The sequence below is a fragment of the Trypanosoma grayi genome (assembly GCF_000691245.1).
Source record: "Trypanosoma grayi strain ANR4 Tgr_211_V1, whole genome shotgun sequence".
NCBI lineage: Eukaryota > Euglenozoa > Kinetoplastea > Trypanosomatida > Trypanosomatidae > Trypanosoma > Trypanosoma grayi.
Window position 1 is genome coordinate 2,505 of NW_008825830.1, and position 20,461 is coordinate 22,965.

General features: G+C 56.2%; 7 protein-coding genes across 7 annotated transcripts; all 7 read right to left on the bottom strand.

Annotated features, from left to right (window-relative positions):
- Positions 1–128: 128 nt before the first annotated feature.
- On the bottom strand, positions 129–4,196 carry DQ04_02111010 (TPRcontaining protein; the record flags this gene model as incomplete). Its single annotated transcript, XM_009311530.1, has 1 exon — positions 129–4,196. The coding sequence occupies one exon, from the start codon at positions 4,194–4,196 to the stop codon at positions 129–131; it is 4,068 nt and encodes a 1,355-aa protein (XP_009309805.1).
- A 233-nt stretch (positions 4,197–4,429) lies between these two features.
- On the bottom strand, positions 4,430–5,056 carry DQ04_02111020 (hypothetical protein; the record flags this gene model as incomplete). The annotated part of the gene is made up of 1 exon (XM_009311531.1): positions 4,430–5,056. One exon carries the CDS (start codon positions 5,054–5,056, stop codon positions 4,430–4,432), a length of 627 nt encoding a protein of 208 aa, XP_009309806.1.
- Positions 5,057–5,312: 256 nt separating this feature from the next.
- Positions 5,313–7,700, bottom strand: DQ04_02111030 (hypothetical protein; the record flags this gene model as incomplete). Its single annotated transcript, XM_009311532.1, has 1 exon — positions 5,313–7,700. The coding sequence occupies one exon, from the start codon at positions 7,698–7,700 to the stop codon at positions 5,313–5,315; it is 2,388 nt and encodes a 795-aa protein (XP_009309807.1).
- A 277-nt stretch (positions 7,701–7,977) lies between these two features.
- Positions 7,978–10,032, bottom strand: DQ04_02111040 (putative leucine-rich repeat protein (LRRP); the record flags this gene model as incomplete). The annotated part of the gene is made up of 1 exon (XM_009311533.1): positions 7,978–10,032. The coding sequence occupies one exon, from the start codon at positions 10,030–10,032 to the stop codon at positions 7,978–7,980; it is 2,055 nt and encodes a 684-aa protein (XP_009309808.1).
- A 317-nt stretch (positions 10,033–10,349) lies between these two features.
- Positions 10,350–11,342, bottom strand: DQ04_02111050 (serine/threonine protein kinase; the record flags this gene model as incomplete). Its single annotated transcript, XM_009311534.1, has 1 exon — positions 10,350–11,342. One exon carries the CDS (start codon positions 11,340–11,342, stop codon positions 10,350–10,352), a length of 993 nt encoding a protein of 330 aa, XP_009309809.1.
- A 753-nt stretch (positions 11,343–12,095) lies between these two features.
- DQ04_02111060 (hypothetical protein) lies at positions 12,096–14,144 on the bottom strand (the record flags this gene model as incomplete). The annotated part of the gene is made up of 1 exon (XM_009311535.1): positions 12,096–14,144. The coding sequence occupies one exon, from the start codon at positions 14,142–14,144 to the stop codon at positions 12,096–12,098; it is 2,049 nt and encodes a 682-aa protein (XP_009309810.1).
- Positions 14,145–15,303: 1,159 nt separating this feature from the next.
- Positions 15,304–19,974, bottom strand: DQ04_02111070 (protein kinase; the record flags this gene model as incomplete). Its single annotated transcript, XM_009311536.1, has 1 exon — positions 15,304–19,974. One exon carries the CDS (start codon positions 19,972–19,974, stop codon positions 15,304–15,306), a length of 4,671 nt encoding a protein of 1,556 aa, XP_009309811.1.
- Positions 19,975–20,461: the final 487 nt, after the last annotated feature.

A 20,461-nucleotide genomic window follows, 5' to 3' on the forward strand; every position in this document is an offset into this window, starting at 1 on the left:
ATATATATATATATATATATATCACAAGGAGATTACATTGCAAGACATTTTGGGGGCTCTTTTTTTGTTTAATTCTTTTTTTTTGGTTTTGTTTCGGCTACCCCTTCTTCCCGAGGGGGTGGAGGGTGCTACTGATACGAGCCGTAGCCAACACAGCAGTAGCCCGCCCACGTGCGTGGCGAGTAGCGGAAGAAACTCTCCTCCAGTAGCGCACGAATGGCCCACGCAAGGATGAGCGCCTTGTGGCAATGCAAATTCGCCGCGTCGTGGGCACCCAACTCCTCCTCGTCAACGGGGTTCTCCGCCATCGTGGCGGCGACCGCCGCCGCCGCCGCCGCCGCCGCTGCTGTTGCGGATGTTGTGGTCGTGTCGTTCGCCGAGACAGAGCGCTGCTGCTGCTTCTGCTGTTTTTGCTGTCTGTTTGCCTCCGACAGCAGCTCGTAGAACTTCGCGAAGAGCTTGGACGGCACCATGTCGGGCGTGCACCACTGTCCCACAATGACGCACGGCACGCCGCTGGAAACGAAGCCGCGGATGAGGCCCTGCACGTCGTCGTGCGTCCCCGCCACACGCGCGGTCGACATATTCGTGTTGCTCATCACCACCAGCTCCGCGAAGAGTTCCATGCGTGCGATCTCCGACGCGCGCAGCAGGCCGACCTCATCCCGCGACACCGCCACGCAGATGGCACCCGCGCCGCCTTCGTCGTTGCGCGTCGCGCACGTCGTCGGTGCGGTGATGTGAACCGTGCGGCTTTTCGGCAGGAAGTTGCGCAGCGCATCGAGATCGTCAATGAGCACCTCTGAGCTGCGCGTGACGGACACGGAGTCGGTGGTGCGTGAGCTGTGCCGCACGTCGCGCTTGTGCTGCTCCAGCGTGCGCACAATTGTCTCTCCCTCCTGCTGCGACCGCAGCGCGTCGAAGGGGAATGTGACGATCGTCGGCATCTGCGGCGCCGTTGTGTCGGTCTCGCGCTGCACGAACACTACATCGCGGCGCAGGTCCCGCTGCTGCACCCGCCGTGCGCTCAGCGCCGAGAAGGCGCACTGCGTCGCGCAGAACGCCATCTGCACCGCGAAGTCCTCGACAAGGAAGTTGCCATTGCGCGCGATGAGGGCGTTGAAGGGCACGAGCCACAGCCGCTCCGTCGGGATCAACGTGATGACGCCGTTATTACTCATGAAGAGCGGGTCGAGTGCGCGCAGGAACTCCACGACGGGGTCGATGAAGATGGCATACAGCGTCTGCAGCGGCTCCACCCACGCGCGCTTTGGGAACGTCATGACGATGTCGCTCGCACCGGTGCCGCAGTCGGAGAGAGGGTCGAGCAGAAGCCCACGCCGCACCGCCTCGACGAGGCTGTTGATTGATGGCACCTTGAAGTCCTTCGTAACAGCCACCTCCACGTAGCGCATCTCGTTCCCCTGGGGCACCACCCACATGTGCAGTTTCTCGTCCGCCACGTAACGCCGCTCGTCCTGCGACCACTCGTAGCGGTGCGTCGTCATCTGGTACAGGAACGGAGAGCGGATCTGCGAGGAGGTCGCCACTATGTGATCAAGCGTCGGCTGAGCACCGAAGTTCACCTTCATCTTGTCGAACAGCAGATCGCGGTGCTTGGAGACGAGGCCGCGCTCTAGCACCTCCAGTGCCTCGCCGTAGCGGTACGTGCTCGCAATGCTCGACACGAGGTACTTGAAGCTTACCGCCTCCATCATGGCTACAAAGTCACCCGACACTGACGCCAACAACTTGGAGCCACCAATGCCATTGTTCGTATTGTTGCTGCTGTTGTTGCGCTGCTGCGCGGCGACTTCCCGCAGTACACCCCACTCGAGCACTGCCGCGCGCAGCAGCGACTCCGCCGCGGCGTAGCGCGCACGCTGCCAGTTGACCAGCGCGCTGAAGGTGCGTCCGGCGGCGCGCAGGAGCGGGTCGTCAAGCTCCACCGCAAGCGTCTCGAGCGTGTCGAACTGCGACTGCGCGTGGCTGAGCTGATTTGTGGCGAGGCAGAAGTTGCCGATCTGGGCCGCCGCAAGCGCAGCAAACAGTTTGTGGTGCGTGGCAAAATTGTCGCAGGACGCCATGTCTGTCCAGAGCGTGCTGAGCATGATGCACTCGTGGTAGCTGTAGTGCGAGGTGCGCATCCAGCTCAGCGACTGCGTGTCCTCCGTGTCGAAGCAGCGCTGCACGAGGAAGCAGGCGACGGTGTCGAGTGCCTCCTCCACAACGTTCAGCAGCACGCGGCCGGCGCTGCCGCCGATGCGATCAATCACGCGGCGCGACGCCGTCCACGTCTCGACCGCCTCCTTCACCAACAGCATGCGCGGCCACTCGTTCACGTACGACGCCGTGTGCTGCAGCATCACGTCTGTGCCAGGCACCACAAAGTAGTCGTCGTCTGTCACATTCTGCTCCGGCAGCTGCTGTGCCCGCTCAAACACCTTCAGCGCCGCCTCGTGGCAGCGCTGGAAGACGGCATGCTGCACGTTTTTGCGCGCCTTGTACATTTCCCCCTCCCACTTGGCGTTGTGCGCCTTCTGGGCCACCTCCAGCGCGCGCTGGAAGGCCGCATCCGCCTCCTCAAGCTGGTCGTGGTCGAGCTGCTCTACGCCCTCCCGCACCAACATCTCGTAGCTCAGCCGCTGCAGGTTGTTGGACAGCACCGCCATCCACTCGCGGTTGTTCTTGCTCACCGCAATACCCATCGCCTCGTTCCACGCGGTATAGGCCACATCGAAGTGCTGCCGCACATAGGCGCGGCAGCCGCTGTCGAAGAGACGTTGAAACTGCTCCACACTGTCGAGCGCCATCCAATGCGGGCTATTTCGTAGCACATCCAGAGATGATTCGTCGCCGTCGTCGTCTTCGTCCGCATCACCCGACGCAAACAGTTCTGCTGCTGCCGCTGTGGCAGCAGCTGACTCGCTTTCGGTTCCTACATCTTCGCTGCATTCGCCAGGTATGACCGATGCCTCAGCAAGCGGATCCGCGTCCGTGACGGGTGTCTTATTGCCGCAGATGGTGTTTCTGCCGGCATCTTCGTTTCCACCATCTCGCTTTCCTGTTTCATTCGCATTATCCAAGGCATCCCCGGCAACGTCCGCAACAGAGTCTCCTTGCGTTCCCTTTTCTTCATCTTGCAGTTGCTGTTTCGGGGACGGCTCCACGCTCGTGTTGGCCCCGGTGCTTGGCATTTCCACAACCTCGACAGACAGCACGTGTGTGGAATGGGGCGACTTGGATGTGGACCCCATTGCTCTCGCCTCCCACGTCTTGCGCGTGTTGGCGCTCCTCGTGTTTTGCTCCAGAAGCATCAGCTCTTCTCGTGCGCGGTCCGCCGCTCTGCTCGCCTGGCTGGCGTTGATCTCACGGAACAGCAGCGCCTTCTCGCGATAGCGACGCCGCAGTTCCTGCCGCCGCAACTCCGGCAGCCTCGTCGACTCTCGCGAGGCGGTTGCCGGGATTGGCGGGCGTGGCTGCACACGCGTGAGTAGCGGCCCGCCCTTCAACCCCTGCGGCAGCTGCTCGTGTCTCGACAGCAACTTGCGGCCGCCAGCTGCTACTGATGTTGCTGCTGCAGCTGCCACTGTGGATGCCGTTGTGTCCCTCACGACCGCCGGTAACGTTGCCAGTGACGGTCGCTCGACTGAAGGCCGCGCGGCCGTACAGCCAATGTGGCCGCGTGTCATCTGCTGCATGTCCACCTCCGTTGGGGTTAGTTGTGGCACGTCCTTTACCATACGCCGCTTGTTTGCCTCTGCTGCGACTTGAATCTTGTAGATGAGCGCGTCAAACACGTCTGTCCCAGTGAGGTCGACAGCGGTGATGTTTGGGTTGCGCTCCACCAGCGACAGCAAGTGCTTCCCACCAGTCACAGTGATGGGGTTGCTGCGTAGGCTCAGCGACTGGATGCTCATGTGTTTTTCCAGCACCGCGCAGAGTAACTCGACCGTCGTGTTATCGGCGCCGTTGCCGTCGAGATTGAGTCGCGTAATCGTCTGGCAGTCTGCTATTAGCCGGATGATGGGGCACAGGCCGCGCGGGCCGAGGTAGTTGCTGCTGAGCACTAGCTCCTCCAAGGGTTGCGTAACGCCATGGTTCTCGATGTAGCGCAGCACCGCCGAGTTGGCGCGGCACTCCTCCTCCGCGCAGTAGGAGCGGTACAGCTCGGTCACGTTGAGTCGATCGCCCATGGACGAATGCTGCTTCCTCCACCCTCACGCATTGACCCAGACACAGGCAGAGAAATAAAGAGAAAGGACATAAAAAAGAGAAACACAAGCCCGCACCTGGCACGACATGATCATAGCCACTCCACTCTTCAGCAAAGGAAGTGAAAGGAGGAGGGAGAGAGCAAAAAAATAAAATAAAATAAAATAAAAAACGATAGAGGGAAGTGATACAACGTGTCTAATCTACACATCGTCTAGAAATGATGAATCTTGGCGGGAACAGCAAGACCACCACCACCACCACCATCACGTGCCAGCAGCAACTGCTCGATGTGGCGTGTGCTCTTCTCCCGCGCCTGCTGCTCGCGGCGGATGGCGTCGTGGAGCTGCGCACATGTCTCTTCAAAGAACTTCAAGAAGTCCGCCTGCTCCTGCTGATGCCGCTGCATCCACTGCTTCTGCTGCTGCGCCGCCCCCTGGCCGCCTGCCGCACTGGCCGCGACAAGCTCCGATAGTTGCGTCACCTGCTCGGCGAGGCTGTCCACGACGCGGCGGATGGCGTCGAAGCGGCCGCGCTCCTGCTGTTGCTGCGCCTGCTCGAGCCGCTGCCGCTCCTCCACCATCAAATCGCGCCATATTCCTTCCGCCTGCTTCTGCGCTGCCGTCGCCGCTGCCGAGGCGGCCTGCCACTCGCGCTGCATGCGCGCCATCTCCTCAAGGCACACGCGCTCCTTAGCGTCAACGGCGTTACGCGTCTGCACGAGCTCGCGCTGCACGCCTTCGAGCTGCTCGTGGAGGTCGCGCTCCCGCTCCCGCTCGCGGCGCTCGACGTACTCGACTCTGGCCTGCAGGGCGCGGAGATCCTCCGCTGCGCCGGCCATGCTACAAGAAGAAACAAGGAAAGGGAGCATAGACACACACACACACACAACCAAAAAAGCCTCAGTGCGAGTTGTAGTGTACACCCTGCATGCGCGGGTAAGATGCGCAAGCAGGCAAACAGCTGCTATTGTGAGTAACAACCTCAGGGTTAGTGGACCGTCTCGCTTACAGGAGCCTGCGCTTGCCGTAGCGAAGCTCGCAGTCAGGCAGACAAACACACAGACAGAGAAACAGGCACGCGGAGAGACTCTCACACTACGATGACACAGCAGACATGCGTTGCAGCAGCCGCTGCACTTGACACTGGCGGTGTGCGAGTTTCGCCCAATCCTGTGGCCGGTGCAAATACAACTCCACGCAGCAATTTGTCATGACCTTCCGTGCTATAAACGCTCGAACCTGTGGACTAGTGGAGGCTTCGGCGTTCACCCCATCCCCTCCTTGTTGCCACTCCTGCTCTTGCTCCTCTGTATTATGCGTGCCAGCATCACCAGCGCCGCGACGCAGAGTGTTGTATATTGGCACCAAGAGCTTCACAAGCTCTTCCTTCACCTCCAGCGACGCCACCTCGTAGAGCACCTCAACCACAAAAGCAGCGTATGTGTTCCCCACCAACTCCGGCAACAGAGGCTTGATGCGTCGCAGAAACCGGAGCGGCACAGACTTCTCCGTCAACTGTTCACCACTCTTGTTTCCTGGTGGCTGCGGTGCCGCTCCTACTGCAGCTGTGCGGGACGAGGCATGGGCACCAGCCGAGGCAGTAGAAATAGCAGCTGCGCGAAGGTACTGCTGCAGGACAAGGCTACCCTTTGCGTGCTGCAAGAGGGCTTCAATGTCCGAAAGGCACAGTTTGTCCATTGAGTGAACAAACATCCCCGACGCCGACGTGTTAAAGTGTAACAGGTATCGCGACAACTCAAAGCCCTTCTCGCGCAGGCCACCATCCACAAGGAGGTACTGTGCAGCACCCTTTGAGGACAGCTGCTTCATTGTGAAGCAGAGTGTTGTGACAACTGTCTTTTGGAAGTCTGCTGAGACTGCAAAGTAGCGCACCCCCTGCGCCACATCGCCGCGCAGCAATTGATCCACGTCCTTCGGCAGCGCGCCGCCAGCGCCTTCCGCAGCCTCACTGTCATCCTTGTTGTCCGGCGACCCACACACGCCCGCAAAGGCGCACTTCCGGGCGAACACCACAAGCACCTGCACCAACAAGGGCGATGGCAGCAACACCTGTAGCCGCGGCTTCAACAGCTGCTCCCACATGCGTTGTAAATGCAGCTCCGTTGGGGCAAAGAGAACGAGATCCTGTAGCGCGTACGTCGCTTGCGTGGTGCGGTCTTCGGCAGGATCGAGAAGCTCATCCAGCGCCTCCACCACAACATCGAGGGCCTTGTCCCAGCACGTCTGCTCATCGACGGCAGCGTTAACCTCGCCATCGTTCTCCGTGGCACCGTCACCTGCCGTGTCGCGCAGAATCCTTTTAAGTCGCCGCTCATTCGCACTAGTGCGGACTGCGACTGCGCTTACGGCTGCCGCTTTGCGGTTGGCGAGCATGTCGCAGGCTTCGAGCACAGCCGGCGGTGCCGGCACCTTCACGTATGCCTGGAAGATGTGGCACCCCAGCGGATCCATGAGGAGTTGCCGCAGCAGCAGTGGCAGCGACTCCTTGCCGTCACAGGACTCCAGTCGCTGGCGCACCGCCACATCCACAGAAGTACCGAACTCGCACACGCGAAGGAGGTTCTGCAGAATGAAGCTCGCGGTAGGGGTACTTGCAATACCGAGCCACACATCCACGGCGCTCTGAGTACGGCTGTCACTAAACGTATGCTCCAGTGTTTGCATCAATGCGCCTCCAAGCACACCCAGTTGTGGAGCGAACTTCACCGTGTGCTGCAGCGGCGGGGCGCCGCGTATCGTGAATCCACCGAGCACCAGCACAATGGAGCGCACCGCACGTGCACCAACCTCGTGCATGATGATGTCCCCCGCCCGCTCCACCAGCTCGTCAACAAGACACGTGACGAGTGTGGCGGCGCTTGGAACGCCGCTGCCTGCGTGGACACCCGGGCCACCATCCGCCATCTCGGCGTCAAAGGCTTCTGCATCATCGGCTAATGCGCTGAGTGCCTGTGCAAGGCTTACCATTAATGTCTCCATCATGTAGCTCGCAGTGGGTGACGTAACTGTGTCAAAGACGTGCCCGAGTAGAACGTAGAGGAGCGACTTACTGTGCAGTAGTAGAGAGTTCGCTAGCGCCGACTCAATGACACGGCAGACGGCGCCGTTGCGCAAGAGGTGCAGTGAGGGGTCCGCCTTGAGAAGCTTAATGAGCTCGACGAAGAAGCCGTCAACGATTGTGGCCAGCGTGCTTGCGTCCCCTGCGCCGGCTGCCTGCTCATCGAGCGCCCGCTGTACCGAAATGAAGTACGAAAGCGTGCGCTCCTTCTCTTTTTTCTCCTGCCGCTCCTGGCGGCGTTTCTGCAGCTTCGCCTCGGGCGTAAGGTCGCTGTAGCGGACGCGTGGCTGAGGGCGGAGATTATCGTTGCTGTCCTCGTAACTGTAGTGACTGTTGTTATTATTCTTGAAGCTGTTATGGGGATCCTCTCCATCATAGCGATACCTTTTATGGTGACTACGCATAACTCGCACTCTTAACAATCAGAGTGTACACACACAAACACACCTGCCGTGCAGTAAGAAGAGGGAAGTGCAATATATTCCTTACAGAGGTAAGCAGACATACAGAGAGAAACAAATGTTGTATGTACATCATGTAGACTCAGATGCATGCGTACACGTGGACTCAAAAACGTTGACGTACCAGGCGACAGACGCCCTCTCATCTTGATTTCCCACACCGCCACAACCATCTCCCAGCCATACGCGTCATGTTGCAGTAGCATCACTTTCCCTTTCACTACACGTGCACGGCGATGCCTCTGCGTTGCAATGTTACGTACTCGTTGGATGCTTCAACGTCCGCGAGGCTACAGGGCGGTATGCAGCCGTGAAGACCAACAAACCTCAACGACGGCAGCTCCTCACACGCCCCGAGAACGGAGACAACAGCGCCCAGCTCGCTTACACTGTTACCGTCAAGAAACAGCCGCTCCAAAGAAACCATGCTGGGAAGCGCATCAGCAAGCGCTTCAAGTCCGTCGGCCCCAATGCGACAGCTCGACAGCTTCAACTGTGTCAGGGTCTTTAGTGAGCACAGCGCCGCATCTCCCGCGGCAGCGGCTGAACCGTCCGCAAGAAGCGAGGCGCCTATGCTCCCGAGGCCAGTACAGGAGAGGTCGAGTGTCTGCAGCGTTGCAGCTGATTGGTGAAGCAATTCCGAGAGGGCCTCAAGACTTTGCATGTGCGCAAACAAAGGGTTCGAGCTCAGGTCGAGGTGTGCGAGACGGCGCACCACGAGCGCATTTGCCAGCGCTGTGAAGGACATGTCCGTCAGCGCGCAGCCGGAGAGAGAGAGACGGTGCAGCTCACGACACCCAGCGAGCGCCGAACCGAGCAGCTCGAACGGCGCCACACCGCCAACCAGCACGTGGGCTGTCTCCTGCGCCGCGCGGTACTCCTCCGTGCCGGTGTACCTGCAGCGCCCCTCCTGTGCGTCGCGGCGGTCGAGCTCGAAGGACGTGGGGACCTTCCAGTCGCCACTGCGGCCACCCTGCATAAAGCGGGGGTCGTACACAAAAAGCGGCAGATCACCCTTCTTCTGGCTCATTTTTACGCTGCTGCTGCTGCTGCTGTCATCTCCCTCCATTGGTAGTGCGGCGTCAAGCTGCCGCAAGTCATTGCGGTCAAGTACGAACTCCTCCAGTCTGTCAAAGAGTGGAAGCGCTGTGGAGAGCGCCGGGAGGCATCGCGCCGTCAACCGGCACCGCGTGACGTCGAGACGGCGCAGCTCCGGCCAGTACTTTGCGTACTGCAAAAAGCTGCTCAGCCCTTCATCTCCCAGTGGGTTAGAATGAAAATTTATGCAGCAGAACGAGGACGCCGCGATGAGCGCGGACCCCATGGCAGACGCACTCTTCTTCGTTAGTCGATTGTGACGCAGATGAAGCTCACGGAGCTCCTCGCATCGCATGCAGCAGCTTGCCAAAACAAACGCCCCATCATCATCTATGCCATTGCTACTGAGATTCAATACCTCAATGCTGGCAACTTCATCAGACCGCAGCTCTCCAAGGTCGCGGAGCATGAGCTGCAGCCCCCACGCAGATACGTTGGACTGCGAGAGGTTTAGCTGACGCAGTCGGTACCAGCCGCCAATAGCCGTCTTGAGCGAAACCATGAACTGCTGTAGCAGTACATCATTGAGCAGAGTGGAACCAAGATCCACAACCGATAGTTGCCGCATCCCTGCTACCACATCCCGCAAAAACGCAACACGAGTGAGGAAGCCGCGTGTGCCACGTAAAGAGAGATGTGTTATTGCGTGACAGCACGATATGACATCGCTAAGAGCCCTCAGGTCCTCCTCTCGCGCCCTCTGCAGGCTCAAATACTCCAACGATAACACCTGAAGCGTTGGAGGAATCATGGCAGCAAGCGTCGCCACCGACGTGTGATTCCATTGCAGTTCACGCTGCATGTCGCACGGCACAATCATTACGCGGAGGGACACGAGACTTGCAGCGCTTTTGGTAGCCTCGCAAAGCAGCAGGACGAGGTTTGTGTCGTCCTGAATAAATGCAACATCGTGCAAGGTGAGGTCAAGGGTGTGCAACGAGTCCATCCGCGCGGTGCTGAACATCTCAGCCACCGCCTTAGCCTCGGCAACAGAGCCGATCGTCACGGCAAGCCGTTGGACCAATCGTGCGGCAGCCGATGATGCCAGAGCGCAGCAGCAGCAGCGAGTGAGAGTCTCGGTGGGTGTGCGCGTCCGCTGCTCCAATGCCGCGAGGAGCGGGAAGTCTAAATCCCATTCGACCTCCTGCGCCACACGCCGATGGATGCTGGACAGCATGCTGTCGATAGAACGGCAGGAGGTCGTCTCCTGGAGTGTCCAGCACCATCGTTGCGCTAACCTTCCTGCAGGTATCAGCCTTGGAACGCGGCGCATGCGTGGGCACACACACACACACACACAGAAGCAGACTTTCTCTTTCCCCTCTGTCGGTCCGTTTGTCCCTCTCACACCTTCACACGTTGCAAAACAACAGCAAAAGAGAAGCACCCACAGCACGTGTAGAGTCTTTCATTTCTAGCAACACGCTATGTAAAAGTTCAGTGGATATGTGTGTACGTTTGCAAACGACGTCTCAAACACTCGCCTTCTCTCTATTACGATGCCGGAACTGTGAGCAAGAATGGATGCTTCTGCACCTCCACCACGGTGAGCCTACTGTCGGGGTTCAAACGGAGCATGTTGCGCACCAGATCAATTGCCAGCGGGTCCGGCACCAGCGCGAGGGCGGGGTGTGCGAGCAGAACCTCGTCCGCGGTGCAGATGCGCGTAAAGAGCATGTCCTCGTCACCGTCACCCTCCTCGAATGGGAAACGACCAGTCAACATCACGAAGAGTACAACTCCAGCCGCCCATACGTCCACCAGCTCACCCTTGTACGGCCACCCCATCACAAGCTCCGGCGCTGCGTAGTGCCTCGAGGCGCAGCACAGCTGCAGCATGCCTTCGCCCTCGTCACGCGCGGGAATGGCTGCACAAGTGCCAAGACGGCCCAATTTGGCATGATTGTCGTCGTCAAGAAAGATGCTCTCAAGCTTGATACCACGATGCACCACACCGCAGGTGGTGTGCAGATAGTGAACCGCGCCCATGAGATCCCGCATGATGCGCCGCACGAAATTGAGTGACAGGCATTCAAACGCTTGCTTGCACGGCACATCCGACTTGCTGTGCGTGGGCGTCGCTGAGGCAAGACTGCGGTAATACGCATCCAGTGTCGCAAAGAGCTCACCGCCGACGCAGTGCTCCTCCACAACGAAGAGGTCCGACTCCGACACAAACGCCGGCAGCCCTTGGACAATGTTTGGGTGATTCACCGTGCGAGCCACGAGGACCCCCCGCTCCACACGGTCGCGAAGCAGCGGATACCTGCGCAGTTGCTCCAGTGCGTACACGCGGATCTGTACTAACTCCTTGGTGTACTCGGATAGCCCCACAAACGTCTCATGAGTGGCACTACTGGAGACGTGCTGTAGATGCGTGTAGCCCGTCAGCAGAAACATTCGCCCAGCTTCATCACTACATTCCTCGCCACACTCGCCGCTTCTGCTGTTGTTGCTGTCGCCGACGCTGGAGCGGACGGACGGCATGCAAGCTGCGAACTTTAATCCTTACCAATGAAGGAGAGAATAGACACAAGTTGGAAACACTCTACATGCTTCCACCAACACTCAGCGTACAGTATTGTGAGGCTATGACACTCTACACGGGGCCAAATTGGCCACCAGTCCTCTTAANCATCCCTCACAGCAATTTCTCCAGCTACACAGAATGAGGCCATAAATGCATTCTCAGCGAGCCACCGTCTCACTGCCATTGCCACAGCCCCCCCTCCCCAACAGTGCACACGAACAGGCCCACCCAAATAAGGAACAACACAAAGGAGCCTGTCAACACAACAGAGCGAGCAACTGCAGGGTCTTTGCTACCAGCACGTTGTGGAAGCGGGAACAATTGGTAGGATAAGCCCCTGCAGTGACAAAAAAAAAAACAACCTCGCGTCGCGTCAAGGTTAGAGGGAATACAATAATAGCCACACCCAGAAAGCCGACAAGGGCACACACACACACAAGGAACGCGACAGGAGGTGGGGAGAGCGATATCTACCGGCCAATTGATGATTGTCGCCACCAACAATGAGGACATAACATGCCCATTTATTCACCGGAGTTGTGATACAACGGGAGGGCTGCAGGGCGTGAAGTACCTCCAACAACAAAGTCTTCCTCAAGTGGTGTGCCATATATATATATATATATGCACCCGGTAGTGCGCCTACACCGACGGGCACAAAACCCCCACACAAAGACGCTCCCCACCTTGCCTGGTAACAAACCAACATATTATGCTCGCCGTCGTTGTCGCACAGCTTCCCCACGACTGGCAATAGCAGGTGGAATGTAGACATTTTTCCTGGAACTACCCACTACAAAATCGGCTGTGCTGTCCTTCATATCCAGCAGCGACAAATGGCGCGGTTGCATGCCAATCATTTCCTCAAACAATTTCTCTTCCTCCGCTGCCACGCCGGAGGGACGCGCGCGCAACTCCTCCAGCCTCCGCTGAAGCAGTCGCTTTGTAAAAGGCATCACATAGCTGTCCCTCTCCAGCAGGGCCTTCCAGATGTGATTTGCGTCAAGCCAGCGCTCCTTTGCGTTATTGATCATCACAACCGCCATGAGGGACTCTTGTAAGACAATCGGCGAAATACGGTATCCCTTGTCGCGCCACGCACGCAACATCGATGAAACCAATTCCGGTGAATGGTGACGCAGCAGCCGGGTGTACGTGGCACGCAAGAAGTCGTCCATCTTGGCGTGATCGCAATGATCGTCAATAAGTTTCTTCGCCTCCAGAGCTCGTGGGGAGAACATACAGCAAAGAAGAAAGGCACGCCACTCCACAGTCCCCCACTCAATGGCGCGGCTCTGCGACATGCCCCACAAGCCGAATGCGACTTCACTCCAGTCCTGATTCTGCGGGAGTGCCGTATTCTCGTCCAGCACACCTTTACGTCGCTGTGCCTCTTTCAGCGCGGGGCAGTTGCGCTGCCTTTCCGGTGTCTTCTGCCACACGTAGACGCACACATTGCGATGATTGTATGGCTCGCCGCATAGCGGGCACGGCCGCCCACCACCCGAACGGGAGTAGTAGAACATCAGACGACTCATGTCGGGGGCAGCCAACACACACTGCGGTAGTGACACGCGCCACCGCATGAATAGCTCCGGCACGTTTGGGTAATTCAGCGCGCACGCAAGTTGCATGAGCTTTGCGGTGCTACTCTCTGCGATGCCGATGCCATAGCTATCAGCATCCTCCATAGTGGCGATCATCTTCTCTACATTGTCCGTGGCAAAGTAGTAATCAATCAACCGGTACATGATGCCAAAGTTCGGCCGCGAGGGGATGTCCTGCCGCAGCATCTCGAGCATCTCCTCCAACACCGCGTCGCACTGGAGGGTGCACTCGTCAAAGTCAACGCAGCGCACACCACTGACAACCCATTCCACCACCACACCGTCGCGCTTTGAGAAATTCTCTGGGAAGGTAGAACGGTAAATGTTCTGCCGATCAAAGAAGCCCACAACCATTGTAAGAAGAAATATGATGCGGGTATACAGCACGTGATCAAACACAAGGCAATCCTCTTTGCAGATTTGCACAAGCTCACGGATGTGGGCAATGCCCTCCGTAACAAGCAGCGGTGAGCGGCCCTCGTAGTTAAAGTGATGGGAGAGCCACTGCCGAATCAGCGTGAAGCCCTCCGCCGCGAAGGTGCGTGTCAGCACGAACCCCAACCGACGGAATTTGTCGACACACTCAAACCACTCATACAGGCAGCGTGTGCGTGGCGCCACAGCAGTCAACGCTTGTAGCACAGCCACTCGATAACCATGACCGTTCAATACATCGTTGCACAGAGGATTACGATACAAGACGGTATTGAGCACATGCCGCACCTCCTTGGCATTCTTCGCACCCTTAAGGAGTTCCTTCACGTCCTCGGAGCTTGTCAGCGGCACAGCATCCCGCAGGATTTCGAGAACGTCTGCCTCGCATACCTTCAGCTTTCCAGACTCGTCCTCTTCACCTGAAAAATCATCACACGCTTTCTTGTCACCTGCTGTGGCATCGACAGATACACGCCGCATTTCTTCTTGATGCTGCTGCTGTTGCTGGGCTTCACTCTCAAACGCGTCCTCCACAAAGAACGTGTCTGAGCTTCCCAGCTGCGGCGCGGAAAGGTGCAGGCGTCGCTTGCAGATTAGGCAAGTGAGGCCGACAGCGACATTATTGCTGCTGCTTCTGCTGCTTGTGGTGGTGCTGCAGAGCGCGAATGCACGTCGTGCTGCTGGCAAGGCGACAAGATGCCTTAATCTAAAGTGCATCTTCTTCCTCCCTCTTTCCTTCTTCGCTACAAACAGAAAAAAAGTGTTGAGGCAATCGGGGGAATCGTTACAAACAAGAACGCTCGCCCGTCAGACGCCGCCGCTGCCCACTGCACAGCACGGCGACAGCGACAACGGGGGGTGCGCGGCTCAAAAAAAAAAACTGCATTTTCCATCACCGTACAGCTCTGACGGGAGCTCTCTGACCAAAGCTGCGCAGAGGAGCGATGTGGGCCTCGCTCACATCACTTCGCTCTGCACTTAAAACAGCAATCTGGAACCCTGATGTAAGTGTCCAGGAGCAGGCGCAAGAGATCTTGTATTTTGTTTTGCTGTTGTTGTTATTGTCGTTGTACGTTGACTTGCCGGCGCACAAGAGAAATCAAGAAATACGAGAAAACGATATAGTAAACATGGGAGAGTCTCCACTGAGAAACATAGCCAGTAAGAATAGACGGGTAGTCCTGCTCACTGGCGCAAGGTGCCCGCCTCAAACAATGAAATGATTGTCTGGCTTCCAGAATGAGCAGCTGGCGCCTTGGAGCACCAGTTCCTGTGTCCTTTTCAAACAAGTATACCGCAAAACGCTCACTTTTTGCTCGGTCACATTGCTTTTTTTTTTCTGCACATGCACGGGTCCCTGCATTTTTTTTATGTATATGGGTAAGTGCCTGTGTGTGTGTGCGTGCGTCCATTCTGGCTCCGCAGGAAGGCCCCGCAGCACAGAATGCACGCACACGCACACGCACACACGGGCACATAGGCACATGCAAACTGATTCGCACGTAAATACACATTCTCTTAGTCTTGGCTCTCCTTGCAAGCGTTCCTTCGCAGGCTAAGCTCTCCATCTGCGTCTTCAGAAACGTTGCCCATTGCGGATCCTGCTCTTTTGTCTTCTTTTTTGATTGTTGTTGATTTCTTTTCGCTAAATTTTTCCTTTTCTTTTTCTTTGGAGGCCTTGAGCCCCCGTGTTCTTTTTTGGTTTTGTCTTGCTGTGTTTTTTTCTTTTCTTTACACCGGCAGAGCCACCGTCTTTCCTCTTCTATGCCTCTGCCCTCATTCCATACTCTATCCCACACAGTTCGCGCACCCAATGCTGTTGTTGTTGCCTTTGTCGCCGGTGCAGCTGAGGCCTCTTGGGTTGCGCACAGCGGCATTACAAAGCGAACATTGGAAGCTCCAAGAGCCGCTTCGCCGAAAGACGCTCGTCTGGACTAACCTTGAGACAGCTACGCACAAACTCCGTGTCAAACTTGTCAAGACTCTCCGGTATGATGGGCATCGCCGCCCCGCTGCCAATCTGAAAGACAAGAATCTGCGGCGGCATCCCAAGGAACTCCTCCGCATATGGCAGTTTCCCAGTCACAAGCTGGATGAACACAATACCGCAACTCCAGATGTCACTTTTCTCTTCTGGAGTGCCACGGGCGGCCTCCGGCGCCAAATAAACGGGTGTGCCTTGCACCTGCAGGCCCTTGCCTTCCATCCGCCTCCGTACGAGTTCCTGCAGGAAGGCAGACGCCCCGAAATCAGATATTTTACAGTTCCCGGCAAGCGTCAAAAGGACATTTTGGGGTTTGACGTCACGGTGGATTACACCCATCGAGTGCAATTTGTGTAATCCACGCAGTACGTCCCGAATGAAGAGGCGCGCCGTCATGCTAGGGATGCTGTTAAAGGAGGAGAGCATGCCTTGGAGAGATCCTGCCATCATGCACTCCATGATGATAATGATAAGATCATTCTTGAAGGCGTACGAGATGAACTCAACGACGTGGCTGCTCTTCACCTTCTGCATCGTCACCACTTCTGTCTCTACATTGCTAACCTCCTCCTCATCTGACGGCAGTGGGAGGAACTTGATGGCCACCATACGACCACTGAGGACATCCATACCGAGGTAGACGCAGCCAAAGGAACCTTTCCCGAGTATGCGAGAGCTGCGCAGGTACGTGATGCCGTTTTTGGCCACTATTTCCTTTGGAAGCTCGTACGTGAGCTTTGTGAAAGAGCCGTCAAGGTCTCTGAGGGAAAGAGTCGCTGCGCCAGCCACTACGTCGCTCTGAAACGAGACAAAGGAGTCAGTGCCGCCAAGATGACTGCGACTGCACCCCCTAATGACGGTCGGACCCAGCCGGTTGGTGAAGGAGAAACGCTGACGCCCATCTCCGCTCATCGCCTCACCAGTGCCGTTATCCTCGGTACAGGACTCATTGGGTGTGCGGATAGAAAGCACCGACCCTCGTTCACCCGAGTCTCTTTCACCACCCGTCGCTCCTCCTCCTCCTCCTTCGCCGCCGCCGCCTTCCAGAACGGTGGCGGCGACGTCACTCCGACCCTCATCCTCACTCGTGCTTTGTTTCCACGAATTGGTTCCCACACGTCGCAGTGGCTCCGCCATCGACAGCGGCTCCATTATAGACAACGTCACTGGTTTTCCAGGTTTTGTCTCGCTACCTGCTGCTGGCGCTGCAAACGCCGCCATAACTGGTGATGCTGCTGAGCCAATCTCAGCTGCAGGGGAAGGCGGGAGCGAGAAGGGCTCTGGCTGGAGTTGACTCTCAGCTACAGCGGATGCTGGGGTCGCCTTGCAGCTTGTTGCCCCACTTCTCAGTGCCCCAGCGTCCAACGGCTTTACCGCAGTTCCCACACCTTGTACTCGTCTAGAGGCAAGTACATTATCATGCAACTCCTGACGGAACTTCACCGTATCATCCTCGTAGATAGATTTGGACTGTTTTGGAAACCGGTATACATCTGTGAGGCCGTCGTCCTTACTGTCTGGTACAAGCAGTTCGCTTGTCGCATCAACGTTTGCAATAGCTTCGTAAATAGGCCACGTTGGGTAATTTCGAAAGTACGGAAGCGGTAGTTCCTTACTGTGGTCTTTGTAGTACTGACAGAGTACCTCGATGCGGCTCAACAATCGGCGCCCCGTTCTTGGGAAACGCATCCGCAACGTTTCAATACCAGCCAACGCGCGATCAAAGTTATGGTGTCTAAAATCAAAAAACACACATGCGTGTTCCTCGGCAAATGCTGATGATGACTGGGGAATCCCCTTCATCAATGGTGTCTTACGCTCCTCACCGAGCTCGAACATAACCATAGGGGTGTCATCCTCGTGGTACTTGATCACATCAACCATGATGCACTCATAGAGAGATGACAAGGATTGTTTAACAGGTTCCGCCACCAGTACATTGAAGCAAGGGAGGGACGCTGCCAACTCAGCAAGTGCAAGCGCCTGGCGAGGCACCGAGCCAAACACTGTTGTGAAGGCCTCCTTGTTGTCTTGTACAACACCACACACAAATGGTCCCTGGTGCAGCACGATACCCACACGGAAACCTGCCTGACGATACGGAGCCAGTAACCTTGCAATGCTCAGCGCACATGCCGCGGCACGCTGGGCATGATCGGTGCGACTTTCAAAGGCGTTCCACGTGGCTGCGATACAGTCCCCCGACCGCTGAAATAACTCTCCACGGTAATGACGAATTCTCCCGAGGAGGAGATTCATAATACGTCGGTGCTGCTTCACAGCGAGACCGTAGTTGCTGAAGTACGCCATCTCGACAGCGCAGAGGTAGACAGATAGTATAGTGGCGCTCTCAACTATTGCCATACCACGTCCAAACGTATCACTGTTGTGCGTCATCCCAAAGGTGGCACTCGTTTCACCCACCTCGCCTTCAGCAGCATTAAAACACGCACTGCTTTCGCGCCGCATCCTTCTTCCAGCAGGCTGCGCTAACGCCTCATGCATATTCAACTTGTTCATACTAGACATTCCGTCCACCACAGAGACCGTGTTGACAAATGCCGTCATGTCCGCTCCGCCATTCACCGCTGCTGTTTCATCATCATCTTCGTCCTCCTCTTCATATTCGGTCAGTTCCTCAACGATTGTGCTTTTCAGGAAATCTTTGCGGGTCTGCAAATCAAGCACCTGTTGTTCAAGAATGTGTTGTGGCACATATTTCTTGTTTAGTCGAAAGCAGAAGACGAGCAACTGAAAGGTTCGTACGAGAGCCTGAAGATCGCCGAGCCAACAGCTTCGCGTGTACTGAAACAGCAAATTTTCTCTTTTTGTCCTCACTCGCTTGTCGCCAACAGCACTGAAAATAAGTGTATTTAGGTGCTTGACTGGGACACTGATACTGAAGTAAGCAATTAAAATCATGACTAGAAATAGCACAACAGCAGCAGTACTTACTGCTACAACAGCTATTATAGTCGATTGTGTCTCTCGCACTAAGGGCTCATCGCTAACAATGAACCAGATGGCGGTGGGATTTTCAGGAACGCAGGAATCTGCAGTGTGGTCATAGCACAAGGCACCACACAACGCCACGCGTGAGACTCCACCCCATACACCCTTGTACTCAATGTAAGGAGACGGCATGCCACTGGAGAAGTCCGAGGGGTTGTTTTTCCACGTGAACGACTCATCTGAATCAGGACGCATCACATTATGCCATGTATATGCCTTTCCTGCAGCGCACACCTGATCAAATGTTCTGTGCAGCTCCTGGGCCAGCGGTGTAGGTTGTGCAATGCTGTAGTTGTCGTATTCTTTGCTCAGGCTGTGGAGAGCAACGAGACGATTGGTTGAAGTAAACTCTGGCATAATAAAGGAGACCGAACATCGCTTTAGCGTCAATGAGCTGTATGCCGGGATGGAGTTTGCTAGAAGAAGTTGACCTACCGGCTCCTTTGCGAGGACGACTAAAAGCACTTCTGATCCACTGGATGAGCCCATCGTGGCGATGAGATAATCGGAGTGAAAGATGGCGATGCGCAGCGGCTGGCCACTCGACATATCCACGGAACTTAGATACGGCGGTGCGAGGACACCATTAGAAATGGCTATAGGACACTCATACGACCAAGTAAGGGAGCCATTTGGTCCACTGTATGTTGCAAAAACCAAAGCAGCCCCACCAATACTCGCACAAAGATCACCAATGTCTACCTTTGTGGTTCCCTCAAGATGAAAGCGGTCCTTTGCGAGGTCGAAGAGCTGCATCAAATGTTTCGTGCTGTATTGCAATGACCTCAGTTGATTCACAGAGGTTGCAGCTGATACTGCCGCTATTTCCTCTTCACCGGCGACGATGTTGTTCTTCTCCACAAGTTGAACCTGCCCAATGAGCAAAAGGAAGATGATCACAACAACTGAAATCATGCCATACAGAAGCCATGTAAGTCGCACGCCGTGGTTCTTCGAGGCGTCACGCAGCATGTCCTCCAACGTCACCGTGGTTCGGTCCGAGGGTTCTGCGACCCGCATCCCACCCGGTGTTGTAGGCGTGCAGGGTGAGCTGACGAAGCCGTGTTTGACTCGCATAGGCACAAAGTCATTCTCACTATCATGGATAACTACATCAGTGGCTTTGACTCTTCTTGTTCCCGTTTGCAGCGGGTCATCATGCAGCAGACCGTGAAAGCTCCTTAGCTCCTTCGCGGACTCCTCTAGGGAACTCTCATTGTGTTGCACCTCAAGGTGCGAAATGCCGTGCATGAATCGGGAGCCAGTCACGCTCAACAGCGCTTGTGACGATATTTTATTGCTCACCTCCGCTGCCGCTATCTGTTTTCCAAGGTCGCCTGCATTTAACGGACTCGCGCCAGTGCTGCTCAATCCACTAATGGGGCTCAAATGCAAATTGTTTTGATTCCTCGTAACGGCGACGGTGTCTTGAAGGCTATCCCATCGCCGAAACCCTGGAGACTTGGGGATGCTGATACGAAGCCCCGACGACGCAGAACAATCCGCGCTTGACTCGTTAGCCTCCGCAGGAGTGTCCATTTCTCGATGCATCACTCGACACCTCCACAATCGCAATCAACTCCTTTATATACTTTTAACGTGATTTGATGCAGCTTCTTTTCTATGGGTGCAACTACCTTTGAATAGGAGACGGTCACCCTTCAGTCTCCGCGGAACGAACCAACTCCTATCCAAGAACTAACTTCGTTTTTCTCTCCCGCGTTGGTGCAAGATGAATGAACAATGAACAATGAACAAAGGCATTACCACACACACACACACACACACACACACACACGCACACGCATACATACATTCAAAAAACAAAGAGAAGAGAAAACAAGAGAAGAGAAGGAAGTAACAGACAATAAGATGAACGCTTCCACCAGCAAGCTGACGATACTCGTCGGGCAAAAGCACAGTGGGTGTGTAGAGTGATCACCTGTCGCCGCCGCAAAGAAACGGGCCAGGAGAGTGCAGANCTCGTCGGGCAAAAGCACAGTGGGTGTGTAGAGTGATCACCTGTCGCCGCCGCAAA